The 23484-nt window shown below is 40.1% G+C and overlaps 1 protein-coding gene and 1 long non-coding RNA gene across 2 annotated transcripts in view; one reads left to right on the plus strand and one right to left on the minus strand.

Annotated features, from left to right (window-relative positions):
• LOC146649644 (thyrotropin-releasing hormone-degrading ectoenzyme-like) overlaps nucleotides 1-23484 on the minus strand; it is a 281955-nt gene that overhangs the window by 230224 nt on the left and 28247 nt on the right. Inside the window, exon 3 of the mRNA XM_085386023.1 lies at nucleotides 7694-7970. Coding sequence (XP_085242149.1) covers nucleotides 7694-7970 — 277 coding nt within the window. The remainder of the gene's footprint in view (nucleotides 1-7693; nucleotides 7971-23484) is intronic.
• LOC146649645 (uncharacterized) lies at nucleotides 463-7861 on the plus strand. Its single transcript, XR_014908095.1, has 4 exons — nucleotides 463-1038; nucleotides 4084-4285; nucleotides 6362-7308; nucleotides 7728-7861. It is a non-coding gene; the product is annotated as an uncharacterized LOC146649645 (long non-coding RNA).

The following is a 23484-nucleotide window of genomic DNA, read 5'->3' on the forward strand; positions in this document are numbered from 1 at the left end:
GAAAATTTTCCCGCGCTTATGTGCCGCACAGTTTTGAGACAATGGTTACATATATTATATCATTTTGTGCGGCTGGGTCTGGACTAGTATGCTATGACTTTTGGTGTTTATGACTTTTATAGTTTTTTATATATTTAGATTTTAGTGCAAATTTTGGCCCATTTCTAAGCCCATGAGAAAGATTCAACTTTTGGCCCCAAAGAAACAGACTTCATTTGTGGTGTGTTGGCTCTCTCTAGTGGTATGCCGGGAGTAGTACGGCCTGTCTACCCATATTTGCGTTACCGTAGTGACGAGAATATCAACGGCGCGCACAGCCTCGCTGCTTTCAGGAGCCATTGGAAGTATTAAGGTTGCGCGAACCATTGAATAGTTGCGGTAAGGGAAAGGGTGTATGCTTGGTGGAAAACTCCATATCCCACAATTCATAGCACGCCTCTACCGAGTGAAACAATGGCAGCTGCCACTTCGTTTTTATATTCCTCTTATTCGTGTTTCTAGGTCACAAAATAAACTTTTAAGATATTTTCAGGCGAGAATGTAGCTGTCTAAACTTCAAATATCTGCTCGTTTTATCAAGACTTCCCATATTAGCGACAGTTCTCTCTATGTTGCTACTAGCCTGCTAGCTAGCTAGCACGGCTAGCGCCGCTTCGCTCGAAAGCACCCGGGCTTGGCTTTCAGTGAGGCAGCTTACACTCGTTTCACCCCCCGATCGCTCACAAATAGCCTGTGTCTCCGTTTATATGGGCCAATGATTCATTTTAGTAATGGTATAAACAGTGAAAGGTGGTTGTCCAGATGCTGGTCAATGTGGAAAAATTAACTGAGTTGCTTGGTGGTGGCTAACGCGGAGCTACAACAGAGGGCAGCTAGCCACTGGTGTATGACAGAAAGGGCATGCGGGGAAAGACACATGCGAGGCGGCCGCCGATAGACCGGTGGTGGCTAACGCGGAGCTCAATCGTGGATAAGGGAAACCGAAGGCAGGAGAAGCAAGCGGCTGCCGGTCGGAGCGTCAGGTTAACTGAATTTCAGGTAAGAACTTATGAACTGCACTCTATTTGGGTCACATATAAACCGAGTTTAGGTGTAGTTTATTTTCGTTGTGCTGACTTTTTACAATCACTTACTGCTAGCTAGCACGACGGAGTTTCTATACAGCTGTGTTTGCACTAAGTTACTGATGTTGAACTTTATGACAGCCTCCCCTGTCATTCTCTCGCCTGTTGAAACTTCAATCACGAAACTGACCAATGATCGGCTTTTCTCTCGTTTGTTTATTGCGCTAAACAACAGCAGCACATTTAAGCTTGATAAGCTGTTGTTAGAATTCATTTGATTTTAATTTCTAGTATCAGCTGATGTTTGTTGGAGCCACAGCTGTAAAAAGGGCTGGTCGAAACCAGGAGATGTCCTTACTGAATCATCAGAGCTGAACTGGTGATGGAGAAACAGGTTTACCTTTTAGGTGACATGAATGAGTTGAAGGAAAGTTATCAACTGTTTCTGAGAGACAAATAACACCAAGCTCCTTTTTTTGTGTAGCTGACAGCTGGTAACTGTGCAGGGGCGGGTCTAGCAAAGCTTTAGCCAGGGGTCCATGTAGGGCATTAACAGGGAAAGGGGGACACAAAGATATACTTTTCTTTCTTGCTCTCATATAAAATATTTAGCTTTTATTAAATAGTTATCTGAATCTTACAACCAAAGTTTGTATACTAATACACAAGATTGGCTGTAGACCATTGTTAATCATTCAGAACACTGTGTAAAAATAACAAAAAACAAAAAGTGAATGCAAAAGTGCACAAATATTTATTTTACATGTTTGATGTGTGTGGCGGCCGTGGTCTGCAGTGCTGCTGCAGGGGAGGTGGACCCACCTGAGCGGCATCTGCAATCACGCCTCTCAGGCGTAAAGTCTGTGCTCTCTCGGCTGTTTTTTTTTTTTGGTGTGTGTTGGGCTGTGAGATGAAAAGCTACAGCCGGCTGTGTGGGTACAGCAACCATGTGTGAAAAGTGGTCAATAAAGTAATGCTACAAAGCGTGTTCATGCAAACATTGTTGGGTCTGCCGTGGTACAATGGGACTTTGTACCACGGGCTGTACGAAGTCACCTCATCTTTACACAAAACTGTAAGCTGTCATCTGTGAGGCGCGAGCGGTGTTTGGTTTTACCATAGATCATGGTGGAGAATGGCTGCTCTGCTGAGTTTTGCTCTCTGTAGCCGTATGAATGGCAAACTACACTGATTAGTAGCGGCATAGGCACACTTAAAATTTCTTCTGAAATTTTCGCTTTCTAGTTATTATTATTATTGTTATTTAGGGCCATTGTGGCTCAAGAGTTGGCAGTTCGACTTGTAATCAGAAGGTTGTTGGTTCGAGCCCCGGCTCGGACACTCTCTGTCGTTGTGTCTTTGGGCAAGACACTTCACCTACCACCTACTGGTGATGGCCAGAGGGGAATTATAAAGTGGAATTGTAAAGCACTTTGAGGGTCTCAAAAAGCCCTATATGAATGCAATCCATTATTATTTAAACCAACTGTTAACTGTATATTTCTGTACATTAAGTATTGTTATTCATATTGCCGCATTTTTTGACCTTGTTTATAGGTAATTTCATTGTTTAATCACATTAAAATGTTCCTAATTTAATGTTTAAAAGCACCTAAAAAAGGCAAAATCCCATGTAAAATTAGGGCAACAAACTGTATTGTCATTACTGAAAATAACTGTATTTTCATAAGAAAGTTATTTTTTGTTATTTTATGGTATTATTTTGGTGCCCCAGCTGCCGGAATATTACTGTTATTTTAGGATTTTTTTTTTTTTTTTACAGTGTAGAGATGAAAACGCATCACAGCAACATCAGCAGAGCAAGGCACAGCAACAAAACTAGGTCTTTTTGCTATTATACATTTATTTATAGATGATTACTATTAGTTTTTACAAATAAATTTACATACACTACCAGTCATGTAAAGTCCTGACAGACCTGCTGAAGAGTTTTTCTTCTGCATTGTGGATCAATACTGAAGTGAATAAAATATGGAAATGTCTTCAAAGGACAAACATGTTAACAACTGGAAATTTGTTTCAAATTGTAGGTTTCTTATTTGGTTTAGAAAAGCTCTGCACACTCCTCAGTCTCTCAGCCAGCTCCATGAGATTCTCTCCTGGAGTTTCTCCAACAGTCTTGAAGAGACTCCAACACATGCTGAGCTCTTGGCAGAGGAGTGTCTAAAGCAGTGGAACCTCCCCCCTTCAAGTATAATTGCCCCCTGGGGTCCTCCCAAAGCTACTGGGCTGCAGTATTGTCAGCCTGTCAACCCAATGCTACTGGATGACAACATGGAAAGCAAGAATGCTTGAAAGTAACTACTGCATTTACTCAAGTGCTGCACTGTAGTACAGTTACATTTAATCACCGTGGAGTTAGGGTAGCTTGGAATGAGTCATATTTCAAAATAATCCACCACAACTTTCTCCTGATTGCCTGCTCCTCTGTAAACAGAAGATTTGAATCGCAGGTCAATGAAGCACACCAGAGATGTCCACATAAGAATTATTCTTTCTATGACATCACACTCAGCTAAAAGTTGAAAAACCTGTGACAAAGTTATTACTAATTCTTATATAACTCTGGCCAAGGTTAATATGACAATTCACTATTTTAAATTAGTAGTACTAATGCTAATCTTATACTTTGTACTCCTTAGACATGCTTGACATGTTCAATAACTGGTATTGCAAATAATTTAAAATAATAATATTTGATACAAATCTAACATTTTGGGATATAATATATATTGAGATAACCGGGATTAGTACAAAAAGTAATAAAACAAGCTCCAGCTTTGAAACAGAAGCAGCTTACTCATTCATGAATCAACGACTGATGCAATAATAACATTGAGTATTGCTGCTTTTCTTCAGTACAGGATCTAAATGCCTCTTCCGCTGTTATGCTCTGCTGCCATGTTACCTGTAGCGGGACAGAGGAGAGTGCAGCGTTCCTTAAGCCAATTTTCAATGCTGTCTTTATTTCTGATTGAATTTTTCTGATTTCCCACAGGCCAGCCGTGACTGGTTCTTGATCCCCTGTAAGCCACCGTTTAAAAAGTAAACAAACCTGGAATCGCCCCTGCTTGTTGGCTGCTTTTCCTTCACTTTGCCATCCAACTCGTCCCAAACCATGACATCTGGATTAAGACTGAGTGACTGTGGAGGCCAGATCAGCTGCAGCAGTACTCTAACTCACTGCAGGTTTTCATTATGTACGTTTGAAAAGTACTTGACCTTTGTGTGTTAAAGCACTGATGGAGTGTTTTGGTTGTTTTTTTTAAATGAATCGAGCGATTGTCATTATATAGAAATGTCCTAATCTTTAAATTCCACAAATTTTGATAAGGATATCAAAAGTGAGGCGACTTCTGTTGTGATTTGGCGCTATATAAATAAAATTGAATTGAATTGAATATATTGCTAACTATAACCCACTCCATGTGTGAATAATTATGGTTACAATAATGTCAATAGCATCTAAAAAAAAGCCAAAAACTGTTTGCTTACTACATACTTGCATATCTGTTGGTTCACAGCTCCTGTGTCTTCAGTCTAAGACGTTTTGTGTTTGAGCAATAATCTCTAAGCAAACTAAAAATTTGGAATAAAAATGAGGCAGAGGAGACGACAATGCATCAGGTGCTGTCATTGTTAATGATGGAGATTTACTGCCAGTTACACCGCCTGATATAGCAGACCACAAAGGACACACTTTATGGCACCTTTATGATATGTAGACCTAAGATAAAGCAACAATACTTTAAACTACAACATTTGGTCAAGTCCTAGATACGTTTCACATGAAAAAATGGCAGAGATTGAGCTTAAAGCAAACAGCACCAGCTAATGTCACAATCATTTACTTTCAGCTTGACCCCAGACTACACATTCAGTCTATGACATGAAGCAGATTGACGGAGTTGGTGCTGGTCAACATGAATAAAGGCGACTCCATGTGTCATGATCCTGGGTCTTTTGACCCAGCGTTTTAAGTTTTGAGTTTATTTTGTTCATTAGGTTATCTAAGTTCATTTGTTATTAGATTCCCCTTGTGTATCCAACCCCATTAAGTCTCCCTTGTCCTTCATGTGCTTCATGTCTGTGTTTCTTAAGTTGTCATGTTTGCGTTTCATTATGTTTCCCATTTTATTTTGAAAGAGGTCCTGTGTTCCTGCATTTTGTTTTACTCTTCCCATGTGGAACTCATGTCTTGAGTTCCGTCAGTGTGTTTCCTGTTTTACTTTCACAGTCTGTCCTATGTTAATGTTTCTAGTTTTGCTTCCCTTGTCTCGTCCTGCCTAATTACTCTCAGCTGTGCTCTCTTCCCCCTCGTTGTCCCTCAGTTTATTTAAGGCCCATGTTTCTCTTTGTCAAGGTTGCGTCCTCCCTCATAGCTGTGTGATTTTTCCCTGTGGCTCCTTGTGCTTTAGTTTTCCTAGTTTAGTTTTGTATTGTTTTTCGTGTCCCACTCCACACCAGCAATAAAGCTGTGTTTTTTGAGTTTACTTTTTGTCTCTGCGAGTTTGGGTCCTACTCTTGCCTGCACACAGCCGTATTGTGATAGAAGGACGCAACCCTGACAAATAGAAACATGGGCCTTAAATACACTGAGGGATAACGAGGGGGAATGAGCCACAGGAGGAGAGCACAGCTGAGAGTAATTAGGCAGGACGAGACAAGGGAAGCAAAACTAGAAACATTAACATAGGACAGACTGTGAAAGTAAAACAGGTAACACACTGACGGAACTCAAGACATGTAAACTTAACAGACTGGGGAGACAGAACATAGCGACCTGAAAAATGGAACAGAAAGGCACAGTAGACACAACATGAACATAACAACGCCACAGGGGAAGAGTAAAACAAAATGCAGGAACACTGGACCTCTTTCAAAATAAAATGGGAAACATAATGAAACGCAAACATGACAACTTAAGAAACACAGACATGAAGCACATGAAGGACAAGGGAGACTTAATGGGGTTGGATACACAAGGGGAATCTAATAACAAATGAACTTAGATAACCTAATGAACAAAATAAACTCAAAACTTAAAACGCTGGGTCAAAAGACCCAAGATCATGACACCATGTTTATGGAAGTTAAAATGTTTAAACATGTTTAAACATCAGAGACACATTTGGCCTAAGTTGGTACTGGTTGTTGAATATGATAGCAGCCGCAATGCTGTGAATTTTTTGGTTTAATAAAATTTTATCCCAAGACTTGGTGACTGGAGAACAAAGAATAAACCAATTTTAACTGACATTTTCACTTTTTTTCAGAATAGGATCCGAATGTGAGGTCTATGTGAGTGCAGGTAAACAGATGCTCAGACAAAAGACAAACTGGATATGTTCATCACTGTACACAAGCTAACAGTGGAAATACCAAGGTAACAAGACACAGCTGAAACTAATTAAGACAAAACCAAATAAAGTCAAACCAGTGAAAATGCACAAGGTAAAAAAGAAACACAAAATGGGAATCACAAAACAAAAATAAAGACTTGATAACACGATACAACGGGATACTGACGAGGCAAGAAAAAAATATTAAAACATGGAAATGAAATATTGATAAACCCAAAGTCTTCATAGCATAAAACTCCCAACAAAATAATAAAAATAAAAAACCAAAGAATATAAACCAAACCTCACAATGACAGAACCACAGGCCATTTCCACTTTTCCACTTTGACTTTTTCCAAATGATAGGCTCAGGTAGGATAGGGTTACCACCAAACATTCTAGTCTCACAGATATCTTCATAACCACATTTAGATAGCAGTTTATTTATTTGCATGAGCATGATTATGATACATATTGGCACTAACATCACTGGTAAACTGCTTTAATTATGTTGAATTCAAAAGTGATATTCTGTCCTCCTCCTTTTCTCTGGGTACACTGAAATATAAAACCCGTACTCCCAAATCAGGACTTCATTATGCCAATTACTGTCTGAAGAAAACGGTTGTGCTCATATTTAGTGTCTTAACTCCAGAGATTAGGATTCAATGATATGAAACTTAGTCTGGAGATTAACGGGGGGCTAAAATGTGACATTATGTTGAGAGAACAGACTGCTGTGTTTCATGTTTTATACACACAGGTTTCATCATAAGAGTTTTTTCTCTCAGCCTCAAGACAAACATTAGTCCCAGAAGAAAACAGAGCAGCAATGACAGAAGAAAAGAAGAAAGGGGCTGCCACCGAATCAACAACATTTGGTATTTGGTACATAATGAGACCATTAAGTCAAGATCACAGCAGAAATGTTTTAAAAAATGAATTAGAGCACCACAAAAGCTTAATTCCCACGCTCTGTGAAAAGAGATAATTCAATTTAGATCATGAGATTGTTATTTTGCCTCCATGAATTTAGTCTGGTGTCTATTTATTGTGTTTATTAGACGTGTTTACCTTTAGGTGCACTCGTTTGTGCTTCTTCTCTCTTCGTTTAATTTTTTACGCCTGTAGCTGTGAGTCTGTGAGTTGTGTTACAAACCTCATGCTTTCTGAAAATAAGCCATCACTAGAAGAGATATAACTTCCTCAACAGGCTAATACAGCATCAACAGCAGTAGTGGTCAGTGTTTGTGTGTTGGGACTGACCGTCACGCCGCTGTCCGTCTGCGTCTCTCTGTAGGTGAAGTTGCAAACAGCCCAGGCCAAGTAGTACGTGGACATGCGAGGCGTCCGGGCAAAGTGATTGGTCAACCAGCCGTCCTCATCCAACAGCGAGCTGCTCTCCACCGGCATGTTGGACAGCGAGGTGTACTGTGGGTCGTGGCGGAGGGTGAGGGAGAATGTGGCCTTGTAGACAGGTTCATCAAAGCAGGGGAAGGCCTTCCGGGCGTGGATAGGACTGAACTGAGTTACTGCCAAGTAGCTATGAAAAGAAAAAGGAATAAAAGGATTATTACCAGAAAAAAATTTTTTGTAAAGATTATAGAAGATGACTTCACCAGTGAACCACTTTCATTTGGGAAATGGCAAACATGTATGAGTTCCATATAAAGAGCTAAATGTGAAGGTAATACAACCCTTAACAGGTCACTGGCAACGTAGCTGATGTTTAGCGGTAAATAAACATAAAGAATGAGATATCAGCAGTTATGAATGCCAGTAAAAATGAAAGAAAACACCTCAACATCGACAAGTAAATGGAAGTGCTTTATACAGCACTGGAAAGCACTTTACAAAGCTCACACAAATTCATACAATTCTTTTGTTCTGCACATGCAGGACTAACAGGTCCCAGTAACTCAGGGATGCATCTTTTTGTTTTAGTGGGTTTCAATATCCTCCCCAAGCATGCTTTGGCTTGCAGACTAGAGGAATAAAGTCAAGATGAGTGGTGGCTCGAACTACCAACCTTTAAATTAAAATATGACATGTTGAAAACTACGGCTAAAATAACAAGACTGACAAACCACAGCTTCCTGAGGCCTCTCACCTCATAATCCACAGACCAATGTCTCATTGTTGTAACTATGTCACTGCTGGTGTCGTTTCTGTTGGTGTTGCAGACTGCCACAGAGAAGAGAGATGTCCAAAGACACAAAGACTTTTTCTGTTATGAATTAAAGGCAATTTTGAAAACAAGGAAAACTGTCCTCTATTGTGTGGTGTGATTTCTTCCCAATGCTTCTTCCTCTTTCTTATAAACTTCACTGATTTCTCCTTTCCTGTTCAAACCAAACTGTCAACCAACCGACATTCAGTTTACATATCAAGTCTTCGCCATTGGCTTGAGTGCTGTTGGCATTTTGGAGGACTGCACAGTTGGAGTGCAGTCCTCCAAGTCCAGTAATCTTAAGAAGCAGAGTAGGTTGTTGTTGCTTTGACTTCACCTGCTTTCAAAGTTAAGAGAAAAAAGATCTGAAGGGAAAATTAATTGCTAGACCAATGCATTCAAGTTGCAGTCTTTATTAAGAAGTGTATCATAAAATAGGAATGATGGGCATGACCACAGTTCTAAAGCACATGCAAATCGTGTACAGCCACATATCAGTGAACGGAGTACACGCCTTTTGGCATGTGGTCATGTGGTTCAAAGCCCATCATATACATGTGTTATGATGATCCCGATAAAGGCCACAAGCCAAAAGTAGGCATAATAATTGTACATCTTATTGTGAGACTAGTATTCTCTAAATTGTGGAACAATGTAGGCTTTACACATTATTTTATGAGCCCAGTCATAGGAATGGTGTACGGAGGACCACATAAGACCACAAAAATTTTAAATAAAAGACAAATAACATGAATATAACATGGGAGATGCACAACAGATTATTTCAGAATCAGAAGATTTTATTTATCCCCAAGGGGCAATTAAGATACAACAGAGCTGCATGACGTTGAAGATAAGGACAGGGCATAAACAGGCAATAAGAGTGAGATAATAAATACACAGAATATACAGTACATAGAGTTTTAAAATTACACAGTTTAAAATTAAAGTGACTGAATTTGACAAAAACAGGAGAAAAAAACACAAGGAAACTAACAAAGTAAAAAGAAATGAGAAGATGCCATTAATGTCCAATTTATGCTTCAGCGGAAAATCTACGTTGACATAACCATGCCATCACCTTCCACGCTGATTAATCATTGCTGGCGGCTTCAACCCGACCTGCAGATACATTTCCTAGGAGGGGGAAGTTCACATTAAATGGAAGGTTACAACATTGGGTTAAGAGGGGTTTCCAGTTAAAACATACGTTAAAACAAATTTGCAGTCTAATTAGGTTGAAGCACAGTCCCTTTATGTTGCCACGAGTCTTTTTTACTTTTATTCCATTCTTCTCTTTTTCTCAAAGTCCTCTCGTCCTCCTCTTGATCCTATTTTTCTCCCTCCTTTCCTCTTTCATTCAGTCTAACTGTTTAACTCTTTCTCCATCCATGCTGGGGCGTGTGAATCCATATATGTGATACCTGAGTGAATCACAGCAGGCTGCTGTCATCATCATCAACGCAGGAGAAAATGTGCTTTTTAAAGCAGCTGGTGAGGAAAAATGGCTGCTTGTTGTTCCACTACGGCTGCTCCTAATTTGGTTGAACACTGCCAGGGTTCGACTTCTCTCTGTGTTCAGGTCGACTATCATTTGCATTGCCTCTAATTGGATCCATTTCAGACCAAAGCTAGCTGTTCAGCCAGTGTTCAGATCGCTCCAGTTTATGACAGTTTTTCCCTGTAATTTTGGTGCATTGTTTCAAACCAAAGGCTCAGTTTTCATAACAAATTACACAAAAAACTCAACTTTATTTTCATGTGCATTGTGAACAACTGTTGGTCCAAAACTGCCAGTAATTTAAAAAAAATGAAATAAATTATATCAAAAAAGGCAAATTAATTATTATTAATATTATTAACAATAATAATAATAATAATAATTATTATTATTATTATTATTATTATTATTATTATAGGGTTTTTTTTGTTTTGATTCTTATAGGTTTAGGCATCAGTTAATGAAAATTGCACAGTGTCACAAATTGCTAAGAAAAATTAAAAACAGGACCAAAAAAAAATGTATCAATGGCTAAATGAAATTTAGATTTGAAGAAATCAATTGGAAGACTACATCATTTAAATTCTAAATATTGATAAACACATAAATCCATACAGATATCATTTTATGTTTTGTTGGATGTAATGAAGAACATTTTTGTTTCAGTCCTCCAAAGTTGTCTTCTTTTGCTCCCAAACCTTTGCTTTAATGTTGAAACTCCTCAAAGTCTTGAAGATGACTCCCACATGCAGTCAAACAGCTGAGTTGAAACAAACCAGATATTTTTCTCTACAGCTTCATCTGCATCCAGAGAACTGGAATATTCTCTCTGGACAGCTTGTACAACATGAACAGTCATGTTGTCAGAGGTAAAGTCCACAGCCTGAATGAGAGTGACTCACAGAGGAGTATAAATACATTTTACACAAAGCAAAAAAAATAAATAAATAAATAGGACTGCTGCACTGTAGTCTGATGAAACCTCGCGTAGCTGCTTTTCTTTTTTTGCCTCAGGGCAAAAGCATGAAGCCAACCTGCTGTGTCTCCTTACGTGTAACATAGTCAAACTTGTTGTAAAGCCCAACAGAAACCAATTTCTCTTCACTGGGAACAAGATTGAAAATACTGGGACTTCCAAATGCTTCACAGCTGCTCTTAGGCGTTTCGACAACCTTAGTGTTGAAACTTGGCTTTGAGTTTCTCTCTCAGCTCTCCATTTCCAGCCTTACAAAGGCTGCTCTTTATTGGGGATAATATGAGAACAGATACTGTGGGAGTGAAATGCTGAGATTCTACAAACTTATCACTGCATGTCCCGATGATGCTGTGACTTGTTTGATCGCATATAATAAACAGTAAAAAGCCCATAATAATAGCAAAGATGAAAAACTAGACTAAGCAGCGATGTTTTGGATGGTTAGTGAAGTTAAGATTGTTAACTTAATTTATTGATGTTTTTGCCCCCCTGAGCATGGTTACTACATGGCTGCTCATTTAAAAGAAAAGAAAAGTACATTGAGAGCATAAACTGTAAAAGATGGACCACCATGACATTAGCCATGGATGTTTAAATCACTTCAGTTCTGGTGTAATCGGCTGGTGGTCAGAGAAAAAGGACAAAGAAGTTAGACAGAGATTAAGGAGCCTAACGTGGACATTAGAGGAACTGCGTCAATCAAACATGAATCGGTGAGGAAAAGACCTAAGAAGTGCCCGATGTGCTGTCAGATGCCATAAAAAAAAAGCACCAAAAGCAACAAAATTTCAACCCAGAGAGCCTCTGAGCTGACACCATCCAGACATGAGTATTAGTAATTCACGTGTTGCTGCTTTCTCTGAAGTATTTGCTATAATAATGTGAATTTGATGTTCATATTAAAACTTTAGTCACTCTGAAAGGCGTTAAACTATCGGTGAGCCTGAGGGCCACACGTGCTTTTAAAACCTTTTAGAGTCTGAAACATACATTTACTGAACAAACTGACAAATGTGTTTAAAAAATTAAGCACATGTTAATTCCATAAATGGTTTTTAATTTGTATCGCATTTGCTAAATCGGGCATTTAAACAAATGTTTTAAGATGTGTTGTGCAACTTATTTTGGTTTTTCTGTTGATGAAAAGCTGTACATATCAAATAAGGGGTTAAAAACTCGCCTAAAGGTGCACTATGCTTGAATTGTTCTGTATATAAAAAAAACAGGCAGAATGACAACCGAATAGCTTTCTAGGATTCATCTCTTTTCAAGAAACAAGGCACACAGCACTGCAGCACATTGAAAGGATGAGAGGTTCAGCCAACGCAGCAGAGGCTTGGACCTGGAGACGTAATATTGAAGGGCTGTACGTCATCACTACAGAGGAGGTGCAGATAATTCATTCATTTCACTGCATTCAGTCGCTGAAACTGCAGTTTAGGCTCAAATGCTCAGGTTGTGTCTGAAAGCCTTTGTACACCATCACATTAAACATACTGTATAACCAACGCAAGAGTATCACAGTATATCACATTCTGGTGGATTATTTGCCTGTCAGGAGTTTACAGAACCTTAAACAAATATTTTAATCTCACCATCAAAGAAGTAAAAACTGAGCCTGATATTCCTGTTTTTTTTAGATTAAACAATAAGTAAGGCGAAAGGCATAAATAAAGTGATTTGGGGCTATTAACTATTTAAGATTTCCTTTTGCCGACTCATCCTCGTTAATATTCCCACAGAGGAGAAGCGAAGTGCAGTTATTCTTCCAAACTTTGCAGCTATGCAGGACTAGGGAGAAACACCAATTAGCCCCCAATTACAAGTTATCTTCACTTCACCTGCTTTTATTTAGAGAGGGCTAGCACTGACCTTTCGATTAGTAGACGACCTGTACCACTACCAGCTAACTTACTGCTAGGTTACTTTGTCTAACTGCGAGGCGGGAGCCTCTGCAATCTACAGCGCTATCGATTGGAACTGCTGAATAACATGCCTGGAGAGAACAAAACATACATAAATGTGTATTTGTGCAAGCACATACACAGATGTAAATCTAGGAGGCTCACTCACGTGATAATGATGACACTAGTTGTCTTTTTTTCTGCAGCAGCTGACTGATACTTCGACAGCATCAGTTCAGGCAGGCCACAAAGTTCATCTTAGAAGAAATTCCAGCCAATGAGCTGATGTCAGCGCCAGCCCATGACCACTGGCTCAGCAGGTACCTTTTTGCATTTCCACTCCCTCAAGCTGCTCTGCAAGCTGCTTTGAAACCCACCTCAACCACAGCTTCCCTTCCATGCAGTGTATCTGTTCTCACTGATCCCTCCTCTTGATGCTGCTGCTGCTCTCCCTGCCTCCTGCTTTCCTGTGTGTTCATGGCCTCCCAGCCACCGAATATAAATAAGTGCAATTGAAAATAATCTTTCTGTGATGTGTAAAAGTGCCTAAACACAAAGACACAAAATAATCTCTACCAGCTGCCAAATCTTTAGCGTTTAACGATACAAATCATAGCTTTCCCTTTTAACCCCAATTTGCTCCATTTGCCTCCAAAAATAAAATTAAGTCATTAAGCGTGGTTGGTTAAGCAGAATTGCAGTGGCTTTAAATTACCCGTGAAGAGACCCTTAATTTAATTCATCATATTCGAATTTGCCCTGAACTTATCTCCTCCCTGGCTCTGATTTCAAAGCTTCAACACACCGAACTCACGCCTTGGAATAAATCCATACAGAATATGTGATGGTGTCATATGAAGCTGGATTTTGTTTTAGTCTTTGAACCTTTCAAACCTATCAAAGGAGAAATTTAAGGTGGAATCAGGGTTCAGGGGGTTAAAGGATAATCCTCTGAAGTCAGAGCCAACAGGTCGGCCGCCTGCAGGGAGAAGTTTTCACGGGGAGCCATTTTTACTTCGGCTTTTTTCAAGTTTTTGAAACGGCATCTACGGCGAGATAATCCACAATAAACACGGGCAAACTTTCTGTTTCCTCTCGATTTCTTTTAGCCGAGCTGAATGTTTCCATATCTGAGCTTCGTTACGTTTGTCTGTCAGTCACCTGACAGACACAGGAATAAGCTAAAACCTGAGGAAATAATCCCTGTGAAAACTTTGTTATCACAATGGTGCATTTTGCTCCTGGAGTTTGTGAGAGGAGCGATGAAAGGAGGGAAACAGGAGGAGGAGAGGACGGGGTGTCTGTTGCAATTCAGGTGGCCTAATAAGAAGAGAGGACACAAAAAATCCAAAAGGAAGATGATAAAACAAAATTGTTACTACCAAAAAAAATGGGAGGAGGAGAGGGGACAAAGATGAGGGCTGGAGCAGAGTGTAAGGAAGGAAGGAAGAAAATGCAGAAAGCAAAAGGCATACAGGAGACAACAGAGGTAGAACCAAGATGAGAAACAGCTGTAACAAAGCAGTTTGGATGCTGATTGAAAGAAAACAAGAGGGGGCAGACGATGAGAAGTAGACACTTGGAATATTAGGGCTGGGAGAGGAGAAGGAGAAGGAAAAGACGTTAAGCAGAAGAAGTGGAAAAGAAAAGTGGAAACAGGAGGTGAGGAGAAAGGAAGGAAAGAAAATTGAAGAAAATAATCTGACACAAGCTATGGAGACATGATGACCGAGGGGAGTGGACGAAGGGAGGGAGGAGGTGACGAAAGGGAGACAGAGAGAGAGAACCCGGGAATAATAAACAGGGGGTGAGCGGGGCCGACTGGAAGAACGAGAGAGAGAATAATGGAGAAAGCCTGAGAGGGACGAGATAAAGAGAGTATCTATTAGAGAGGAGGATGAGTCTGTAACGTGCACACACACACACACACACACACACAAACTCCTGCTTTAAAATTCAATGAAGCACCAATATTAACACACACACGCACACACACACAACACACACACACACAAACTCCTGCTTTAAAACTCAATGAAGCACCAATATTAACACACACACACGCACACACACACAACACTAACGTGACACCCAGCAGGTTGCCAACAGTCACTGCTGCCAAAGTAACGCTTGTTGTAACAGTAATCCTGATTGACAAGCAGGCCTATACCGTTGCCCTGGACAACGACAACAGATAAACAAACACACACACACACACACACAAACACACACTCATGCATTAATGCATGTGACAATGCGTCGCCTCCAAAAACGCACATGAGATGGAAATGACGTATTTTCCTGCTGTAATGTTTGCCATTATATTGTCTGGTGACACCACCGAAGAAGAGAGCAGGTGTGTGAATGACACATCGAACACACGCACACACATAGAGGAGAGACAGAAACACACACCTCATTTAGATTCACAGATGTGAGTGAAGGGGAAACTGTTGAGTCAGGTGCTTTTCACAGTGAGTGTGTTTCATTTCTATATCCATCCCTCACACTCTCCATCACACACAAACACACACCCACACTCACCAAACTGGACACAGTGATCTCTTTAACCAATGTCTCAAATTGCAAATCCCCTCCTTCATATTGAAAGGACTGCTGTGTATATGTGTGTGTATTGTTGCTGCTATACTTTTACACAGGAAGCTGCCGAAGAGGCTGATTCATCATCTTCGGTGTAAAATATGCGACTGATGGGTGAGGCAGTGTGGCTGGGTGGAGGTGGGGGCGGGGCTTAGTTTGTCAGATTTCAGTTCTCCAAGTGTATTTAGGTAACAAGAAAGTAGGAGGCAAGGATGTACAAGAAAATAGGAGATTAAGATAAAAATGATAATTAAAAGGATGCCGATAAGGATATCATCATCTGGCTTCCTGCTTCTCTCAGTCGTACTCGGGCTGTGAGCCACTGGAGGTACATGAAAGCATTTTATAAAGTCATGGAGAAATTCAGCAAGAGTATAAAACCAAAGAACATCCTTCTCTCAGCAATAGATGATTTTGAGTTCTTGGTGAGTTCTCCAATGCAGGAATCTGATTGGTTGTGTTACGAGGCATGCGGTTGTGCAGTAACGACAGATCACAATCCGATTTCAGTCAGGAACCCTAAAGTCAGAGGAACCTTATTTCCACATGCTATCATATATCTGGTGGTCTGGATCTACTCTGGGATCTCCCATGACCTTCCACTTGCAGGTGTGCTCCTAAATGCCTTCACTAAGTTGGCGTAAGCTCCAGCACTGAACAGAACCGCCACTGTATCAGTGCCACACAGGAAAACTGATTGTGAGGCACAGAAGGAGGAGCCTGTGTGAAGGTGAAAACATGTTCACAACACTGTGCAACTGTGCAACAGATGCCCAGGCTTTCTGAAGGTCTTAAAAGTTTTTCTTTGGACATGGACTTAACACAACACACTGCCCACAAGTCGACAATCTACCAAAGAACAAAATTTAAATTGTAGCTTTATCTTTGTTATAACAAACCTGTCACAAAACACAGTTTGTTTCCATTTCTTTAGTTGAAAATATGAAAAATGTCAAAGAGGCTCTGCCATGGTTTGGAGCCACATTTAAGTCAGTGGTGCGTGAGATCTTTTTAAAACTGATGGAATTATGAGCACACAAAAGTACCATCAGATTTTGATCCACACCATCTGGAAAGTATGTCATTGGTAATGACTTCAAAACACAGTAAACACAGCATAAAGGAATACTAACAGTCATGGACTGGCCTCCCCAGAGCCAAACTCAAACAACAGAATGGAACATTATTCTGCTCACCTCAAGAAAACCAGCTCTGCAGCTGTGGATGGAGGAAGATAATAATGCTTGTTAGGTAAAGTGTGATCAGCTGTGTGATCAGCTGTGTGTAATTACCTGCCTCAAGAGTGTCACACAATCCTCAAAGGAGAGAAGGTGATGATCAGCTTTCAACTACTGCCATACATGTAATTGAGAATAAAAAGGAAATAAAGAACAAGGGAGTGTCCTGCGTCCAGGGCATTTTCAAGTTTGGGCAGGAGCTGAATAGACCATGTTAAACCTGACAAAAAAGGGGCATTATTACAGTTATTATTATTATTATTATTATTATTATTATTATTATTATTGTTGTTGTTGTTGTTGCAGCAGACAAAGAAACAGACACAGCAAACAGAACAAAAGGCAGGGATATCCAAAGAAGAGCTTTGAATGTGCTTCAAGAAGCCCAGCAAACTATTTCTGAAGACCATTTAAAGAAAGCCACCTCAGAAAGTTCAGACTGTGCTGAATAATATCAGTGGTTGAACAAAATATTGATTTTCAAGCTCATTACAAATGTACAAACTGTTTTTGCCTGGTGTACTAAATTTTTAAATATGGTTGACAGAACAATTTGATATGACTGGATGTAGTATGACTTGTACAAGGTGTCTGCGTGTGTTTAATGATGAAGAACCTGTTACTTGGCAAATTTTCTGGGTTGATTTTGAGATGAAGGACTTCATTCTTGAATCTACATGAGATCAGAGAAAGTCAACGTGAAGTGAGCGGACCTTGAGTTAACCTTTCCTCAACTTTGATGTGTGTGATTGTAATTACTACCAGTGAGAGCATCTGAAATGTTCTATAGCAACCAACCATTAGCTACAATTCGATGCATGATGCAGGAATGTGGACAAACCTCCCTCTCCCTGGCCACTTCTTCTTCCAGGGCAACAGTCTTATTGCGGTTTATGAAATAGTGAGGACATTTAATCTATTTAATGTGTTCCTGGAATTTCCACCTTCCACCATTTGCATGAACACAATTTTTCCATCAGACCATTTTCACGTCTACTGATTCATGTCCATGTACACAAAGTGAATATTTTCCACTTTTAGAGGGCCAGAAGTCTGCATTTGGAAGCAGAGGAGTGGGTGGCATCATGAATGATTTCACCACTCACACCAGAGACCATGGTTTGACTGCCAGACTTGACACATTTTTTTTTCATATTCTATTTTTTTGTAAATGAGCTTTGTCATGAATATTTCACATTTTGCTATGAGACTGGGGTCTCCTAGGGAATACTGAGGTCTTCTCAAGCCATTCCAAGAGGCATAATCTCCAGTGTGTTGTGAGTCCGCAGCTGCTCCTATATAGACAAGTCTGATAAACCTTCCATACAAGGTGCCCAAAAGGCATTCTAATCTGATGTCCAAACTTACTCTTTTGATGGAGAGGAGTAGCAGCTCCACTCTGAACTCGTCCTGAATGGCTAAGCTGATCACTGTAAGGTTGAGCTCAAAACCTTTTTTAAGCAAGCTTATTTCTGCCACTTGTATCCAGAGTTTCTGACTATGAATAAAGTAGAATAACCAAGCAGTCAAAAGCCCAAATAATTGTTGTAGTTACGTCTAGGACCCCAATTGTACTTGTAGGCAGGCTACAAACTTCAAGCAACTGTTCACCAAAAGGAATAATCACTCATGAAAGATAGAATAATGCATTTGAACACAGAAATAGTCCTTGTTCTCATCCTTATACACTGGGAACAAGGATCATGGAAACAGGCAAACAGGATGACGTGACAGAAAGTTTCCAAGTCTTTATGTGGGGAAAAAAAAGTCTACACCACAGAAGAACCTATAATGGTTACACAAATCAGGAAAATGAGCATTAGAATCTGACAGGAGACAGGTTATATACACACTGTGAGCCAATGAGACACAGGAGGGAGCAAAGCACAGGTGAAAAAGACAACAGCAGGTGAAGCCAGTAAGGTGGGTCAGATAATGAGAGAGGAAGGAAAAGAACAGGAAGCAAAAGTAGAAATGGGATCACAACCAGATAAAACAGGAATCCAAAACTCAACATAACAAAAACCTTGGCCGTGGAAGGCATCTCTGCCACCGAGTCAGGCTGTAAATTACACAGGTGTCTAACCAGATTTGACCTTTGATATATAAATGTCACTACTCCCTCATTTTATACTATTTCAGTAAAACTTAATCACAATGTGAATGTGAAATCTTGAGTCATTGCCAAAAACATTTTTTGCAAGCTCACAGGGACCTTGACCTTTTACTATGGAATGCTAATCAGTTCATTGTTGAATTTAAGTGAATGTTTATGCCAAATTATATATCAGCAAATATCCCTCAAGGCATTGCTGATATATTGCTTTCATATAAGAATTAGATGCAGGATGGTCAGTGAGCTTGACCTTCGTTGCAGAGGCTTAAAAAGTAACTCGTGCAAAAATGCATTATGTCCAGATCAAGCTCCGTGCAAGCATGTGAAGGCAGAAGCAATTTTACAAAAGATAACATGAACGTTGACCCCATGTTAATGTTTGCTCACTTCTACTCAAAAAAAAAATATACATATATATTTTTGTAAACTTCAGACAGGAATTTTTCATCCTTCCTTCCTAAGAATTTTATAAGTTTTATCTTGGGTGCCTTAAAAAAGAGGTGCTTATGATTTAAAGCTTCCGTCGAGAGAGCACAACTCACCACAGATCACGTGTTTTGGCTTCATGGAATCCCCATGGATATCGTTTCTGATCGGGGTCCTCAATTCACTTCCAGCATGTGGAAGGAGTTCTGTTCTTCGATTTGAGCCCAGATTAGTCTCCCTTCTGGGTTTCATCTTCAGACTAATGAGCATACCAAGAGAATGAACCAACCCTCTGATGTGCAGTATCATCCAACACATCCACCTGGAGCAGTCAACTGGCCTGGGCTGAATACGCTTACAATTCACCCACTTTATCTGCAGCTGGTCTCTCACCTTTTGAATCATCTTGGGGGTATCAGCCCCCTCTGTTCCTATATGTTGAAGGTAAGTACTTAGTTTCTTCAGTGCAGAACCAGCCTTCGCTGGTGTCGTTGGCTTTCAGAATCAGAATACTTTAATAATCCTTAAGGAAATTATATGAGGAGGGATGCAGGCGGCAACCTAAGAACCTCACTATCGTCCAGGCTGAAAGGTTTGGCTTTCTACAAAAAAATGTTCCTTTACATATGAATCTGGCAAATTCTCTCCAAACCTTGTTGTAACTAGGGGTGGGAATTTAACGCCTAAATTCCACTTAATTAATTTGAAATAAAAAAATAGCGCGTTTCAGAAAAAAATAATGCATTTAATCACACTTTGCATTCCAAGCAAAGGGGAACTTTTGTCAATGCACGATTTCCTGGTATACCAATTACATCGATCCAAACATCAGAGCTACAAAGATTCAGAAGGAATCGCGTTGCTAGGACAGATCAAATTTTTTCTTTCAAAAGACTACTTGACGGAAACCTTGATAAAAGCAGTGTTTTGTGCAAACTGTGCAAAAAGGAGTTTGCATGCCACCAAAGCACTTCAACCTTGCGGTACCATCTAAATGCAGCAACATGTTGCAGCGAGCACAGAAACTGTGGGAGCTGTTAGCGCTCGTAGCACGAGTACCAACAAAAGGTGCTGGCAGCCCAAACTTATTGAAATGACAGGCTTCAGGACCAAAATCAGTAAGTCAACATCGCACAAAGTTACAGATTCTCTCGGAAAATGGATTGTTCTGGACTGTTGCAGGAACAGTGTAAAGACAAAGAGCTTCCTCCCCTCTTCATTGTCTTCAGACTCTGATTCAGATGAGGAAGCCCTGTGTAACAGGGCCCTGAGTTTGTACAGAGCGAAATCCACCATCAGCAAGACAGACCGCCCACTGGAGTGGTGGTCCAGCCGAGCAGGGACCCACCCACAGCCGTCTGTCCTGGCCTGCAAGTATTTGATTAGTCCTGCCACTTCCCTCCCATGTGAGAGACTGTTCTCACTTGCAGGTCACATAGTAACAACAAAGAAAGCTGCCTTGAGCTCTGAAAATGTGAACATCTTTCCCTAAATAAACTGGGTTTTTCAGTACACATGACACTGCTTTCCCAAAAATCAGTTACATATATATTTTTGTTACATTGATATTCCAAACTGGAGTTGTCATCCGGGAAGACAGGATATATCCTGAAGAGTTTTCTAGTCATTCACAGGCCACATAACGAGAGATAATCATTCACACTTTCACACCTTACCTATATGTATTTAGACTTTCTAAGGAACCCAGAGTACGCAGAGAATCCGGAAATAATCTGTCATAAACAGGCACAGGGAGAACTCCACACTGTCTGCATTTAGGTTCTCTAGTTACACAAAACCTTTTAAAAAAGGGAGTAGATATTAACCTAACCCAATCCCAACCTGAACATCCAGATTCTCTAAACCATTAGTTGTCAGACTGAAAATAGAAGTGTCATTTTTGAAGGGTGTGGTTTGTGGCTCAGCTGCAGCGGAGGGGTGGAGAAGTGGGTTCAGGGTGTGGTGCCAGGGGAGGCTGACTCACACATCTGACCTAATTGGGTCTCCCCTGTTAATGATGTTGCTGGGACCGGAGGCAAGAGTGATGAGGGCCACAGAAAACAGAGGAGCAGGAAAGCTGCTCCTTTAAAAACTGAAAAATAAAAAAGATGCTGAAACACTAAAACGCTATGGTCGTCAGGTCCTTCATTGTCAAAATCTTTAAGACCGTATCCCAAAACTTTTTATGTCTTTAAAACGTTCAAAAAACCAAATGCCTTAACATTAGTCTGAGACAGTATGCTTTAAACATACAGTCCAATTATATCACAGTGCTTATCTTGAATAGCAAATATCATATACTGTGCATTTAATGGTGTTGATTGTCCAGTAACCTTAATCAACTTAAGCCCTCAGTCACATAAAGACAAAAAGGCAGCATTATGCAACTGGAAAACACCAACTTTCACATGTCACATTTCTCCCCTTTGCATGCATCTACACAACAGCTAACTCTGACAGAAGCTTTCACAGCCCTGCACACAAGATTGTTGGATAACCTGCTTTGGAAAGTTAGTGCAAATCATTAATTTTATATTCAGTTGATGATTGCATTCATCAGACATAAACTCAAACATCAGCTGAATATAAAATTCAACCTCTGTGGGCTACTCTTTGAGAGACCAGAGGTTTACCAGTAACTGTGACATCAACAACCTTTATGAAACAGGAATATTTCTATCTAACTTTACTGCACTCAGTGTAATTGTTGTTGAGATATTTCCCTCTGAACCAAAGTGGACAGAAAATCTGTAAGATCACAGTGTTAGCATGGATAGAAATTAACAGGTTAAGAGAGTCAAAGGTCTTTCTCAGGTCAAAATCAATACTGCGTGTTTGTGAAGACCTCGATTCCACAGCAGCTCCTCCTCCGCCTCCTGCTCTGTGTATTTTTTTAAATGTCTGTAAAGGCTCAGAGAACGAATGAATTTATTAACTTGCTTCAGCTGAGTGCCATGTTAGATAGGTTGCCCTCTGACACACACACTGCAGAGTGGGTGAGCACAGTATTGATCTGAAACATCTCATCTCAGCACCGGATTACTCTATCAGAATGAAGGAGGGAGCGATCAGACAGCAGAGCCAGGGAGAAGCTGCTGATGAAGAAGACATACGAGATGAGGTAGATGTGTTAAACCAATCGACTTCTTTCAAACCTTTATTAAAATGTAGTCCCACACATAACCTTCGTTAACCATTTGTCTCTTCTGTTAATGCTCCAACATCTCTGTTCCTCAACCAGCTCTGCCTCGTTAGCAGCCTTACCACTCCTCGTTAACTGTAATTCCTCTCCTCATTAAAGAAAGGCAGCTCTGAAAAAACAGTTTCAGTGTAATGAAAAAGTTCCTCACAGGATCTGAGAAGAAGAAGAAAAAAGCTCAGCTCTGGGGTTTTGGATTTCCTTTAGAAGTCTGGGTTTCAGGAAGAAACCAAGTATCTGGCACACTTTCAGTCCAGTGGGGACCCTCTTCAGGAAAATTATCCTCCTGATGAAGTGTGCTTTATATAGAAATAATATACCATAATTTCATCACACATACTGGATGGTGCTAGTTCATAATGTAGTATTAATGTAGTATTAGTTAAATTTGAAAATGTCAGTGTTCATTATGCATTAATCTATGGAACGTCAGCAGAACCCAGACCAAAGTTAAAGTGCAGCATAGTGAACTACATTTCTGAGTTCAGTGTTATTGTAATGTTTTCACTGTGTGTAAAGCTAAACATGTAGAACAATAATGTAACATCTGTGGCATGATCACAATTTTTTCAAATGATGTAACACAACATGCAGTCTCTTCTGTAAATCGAGCAGTGAGAGATTACATGACACTTTGACTGAAATTAAACAAACTGCAGATTTTTAAACACGTCACTTGAATCATCAGGTCCATTATCTCTCAGCAGCAGCCAGTATTGCTGCATCTGGTACATGTACAATTGTGGTCTGAAGTTTCAATCCACTCATCGTGGACGAGGATGTCATGATGATTTTACCCTATCACTGATTTCTTTGAAAAGTTTCTTTTCCAGGGTGGAATGATTGACTCCGCGTCATATAACGTGCGGAGGGGGTGAAAGAGGCGAAGCAGCGCTACAGGAGGAAACTAGAGTCACAACTCCAAC

Source organism: Rhamphochromis longiceps, linkage group LG17 (genome assembly GCF_057381845.1).
Source record: "Rhamphochromis longiceps isolate RC_006_pf linkage group LG17, R_longiceps_female_GT1.1, whole genome shotgun sequence".
Taxonomy (NCBI): Eukaryota; Metazoa; Chordata; class Actinopteri; order Cichliformes; family Cichlidae; genus Rhamphochromis; species Rhamphochromis longiceps.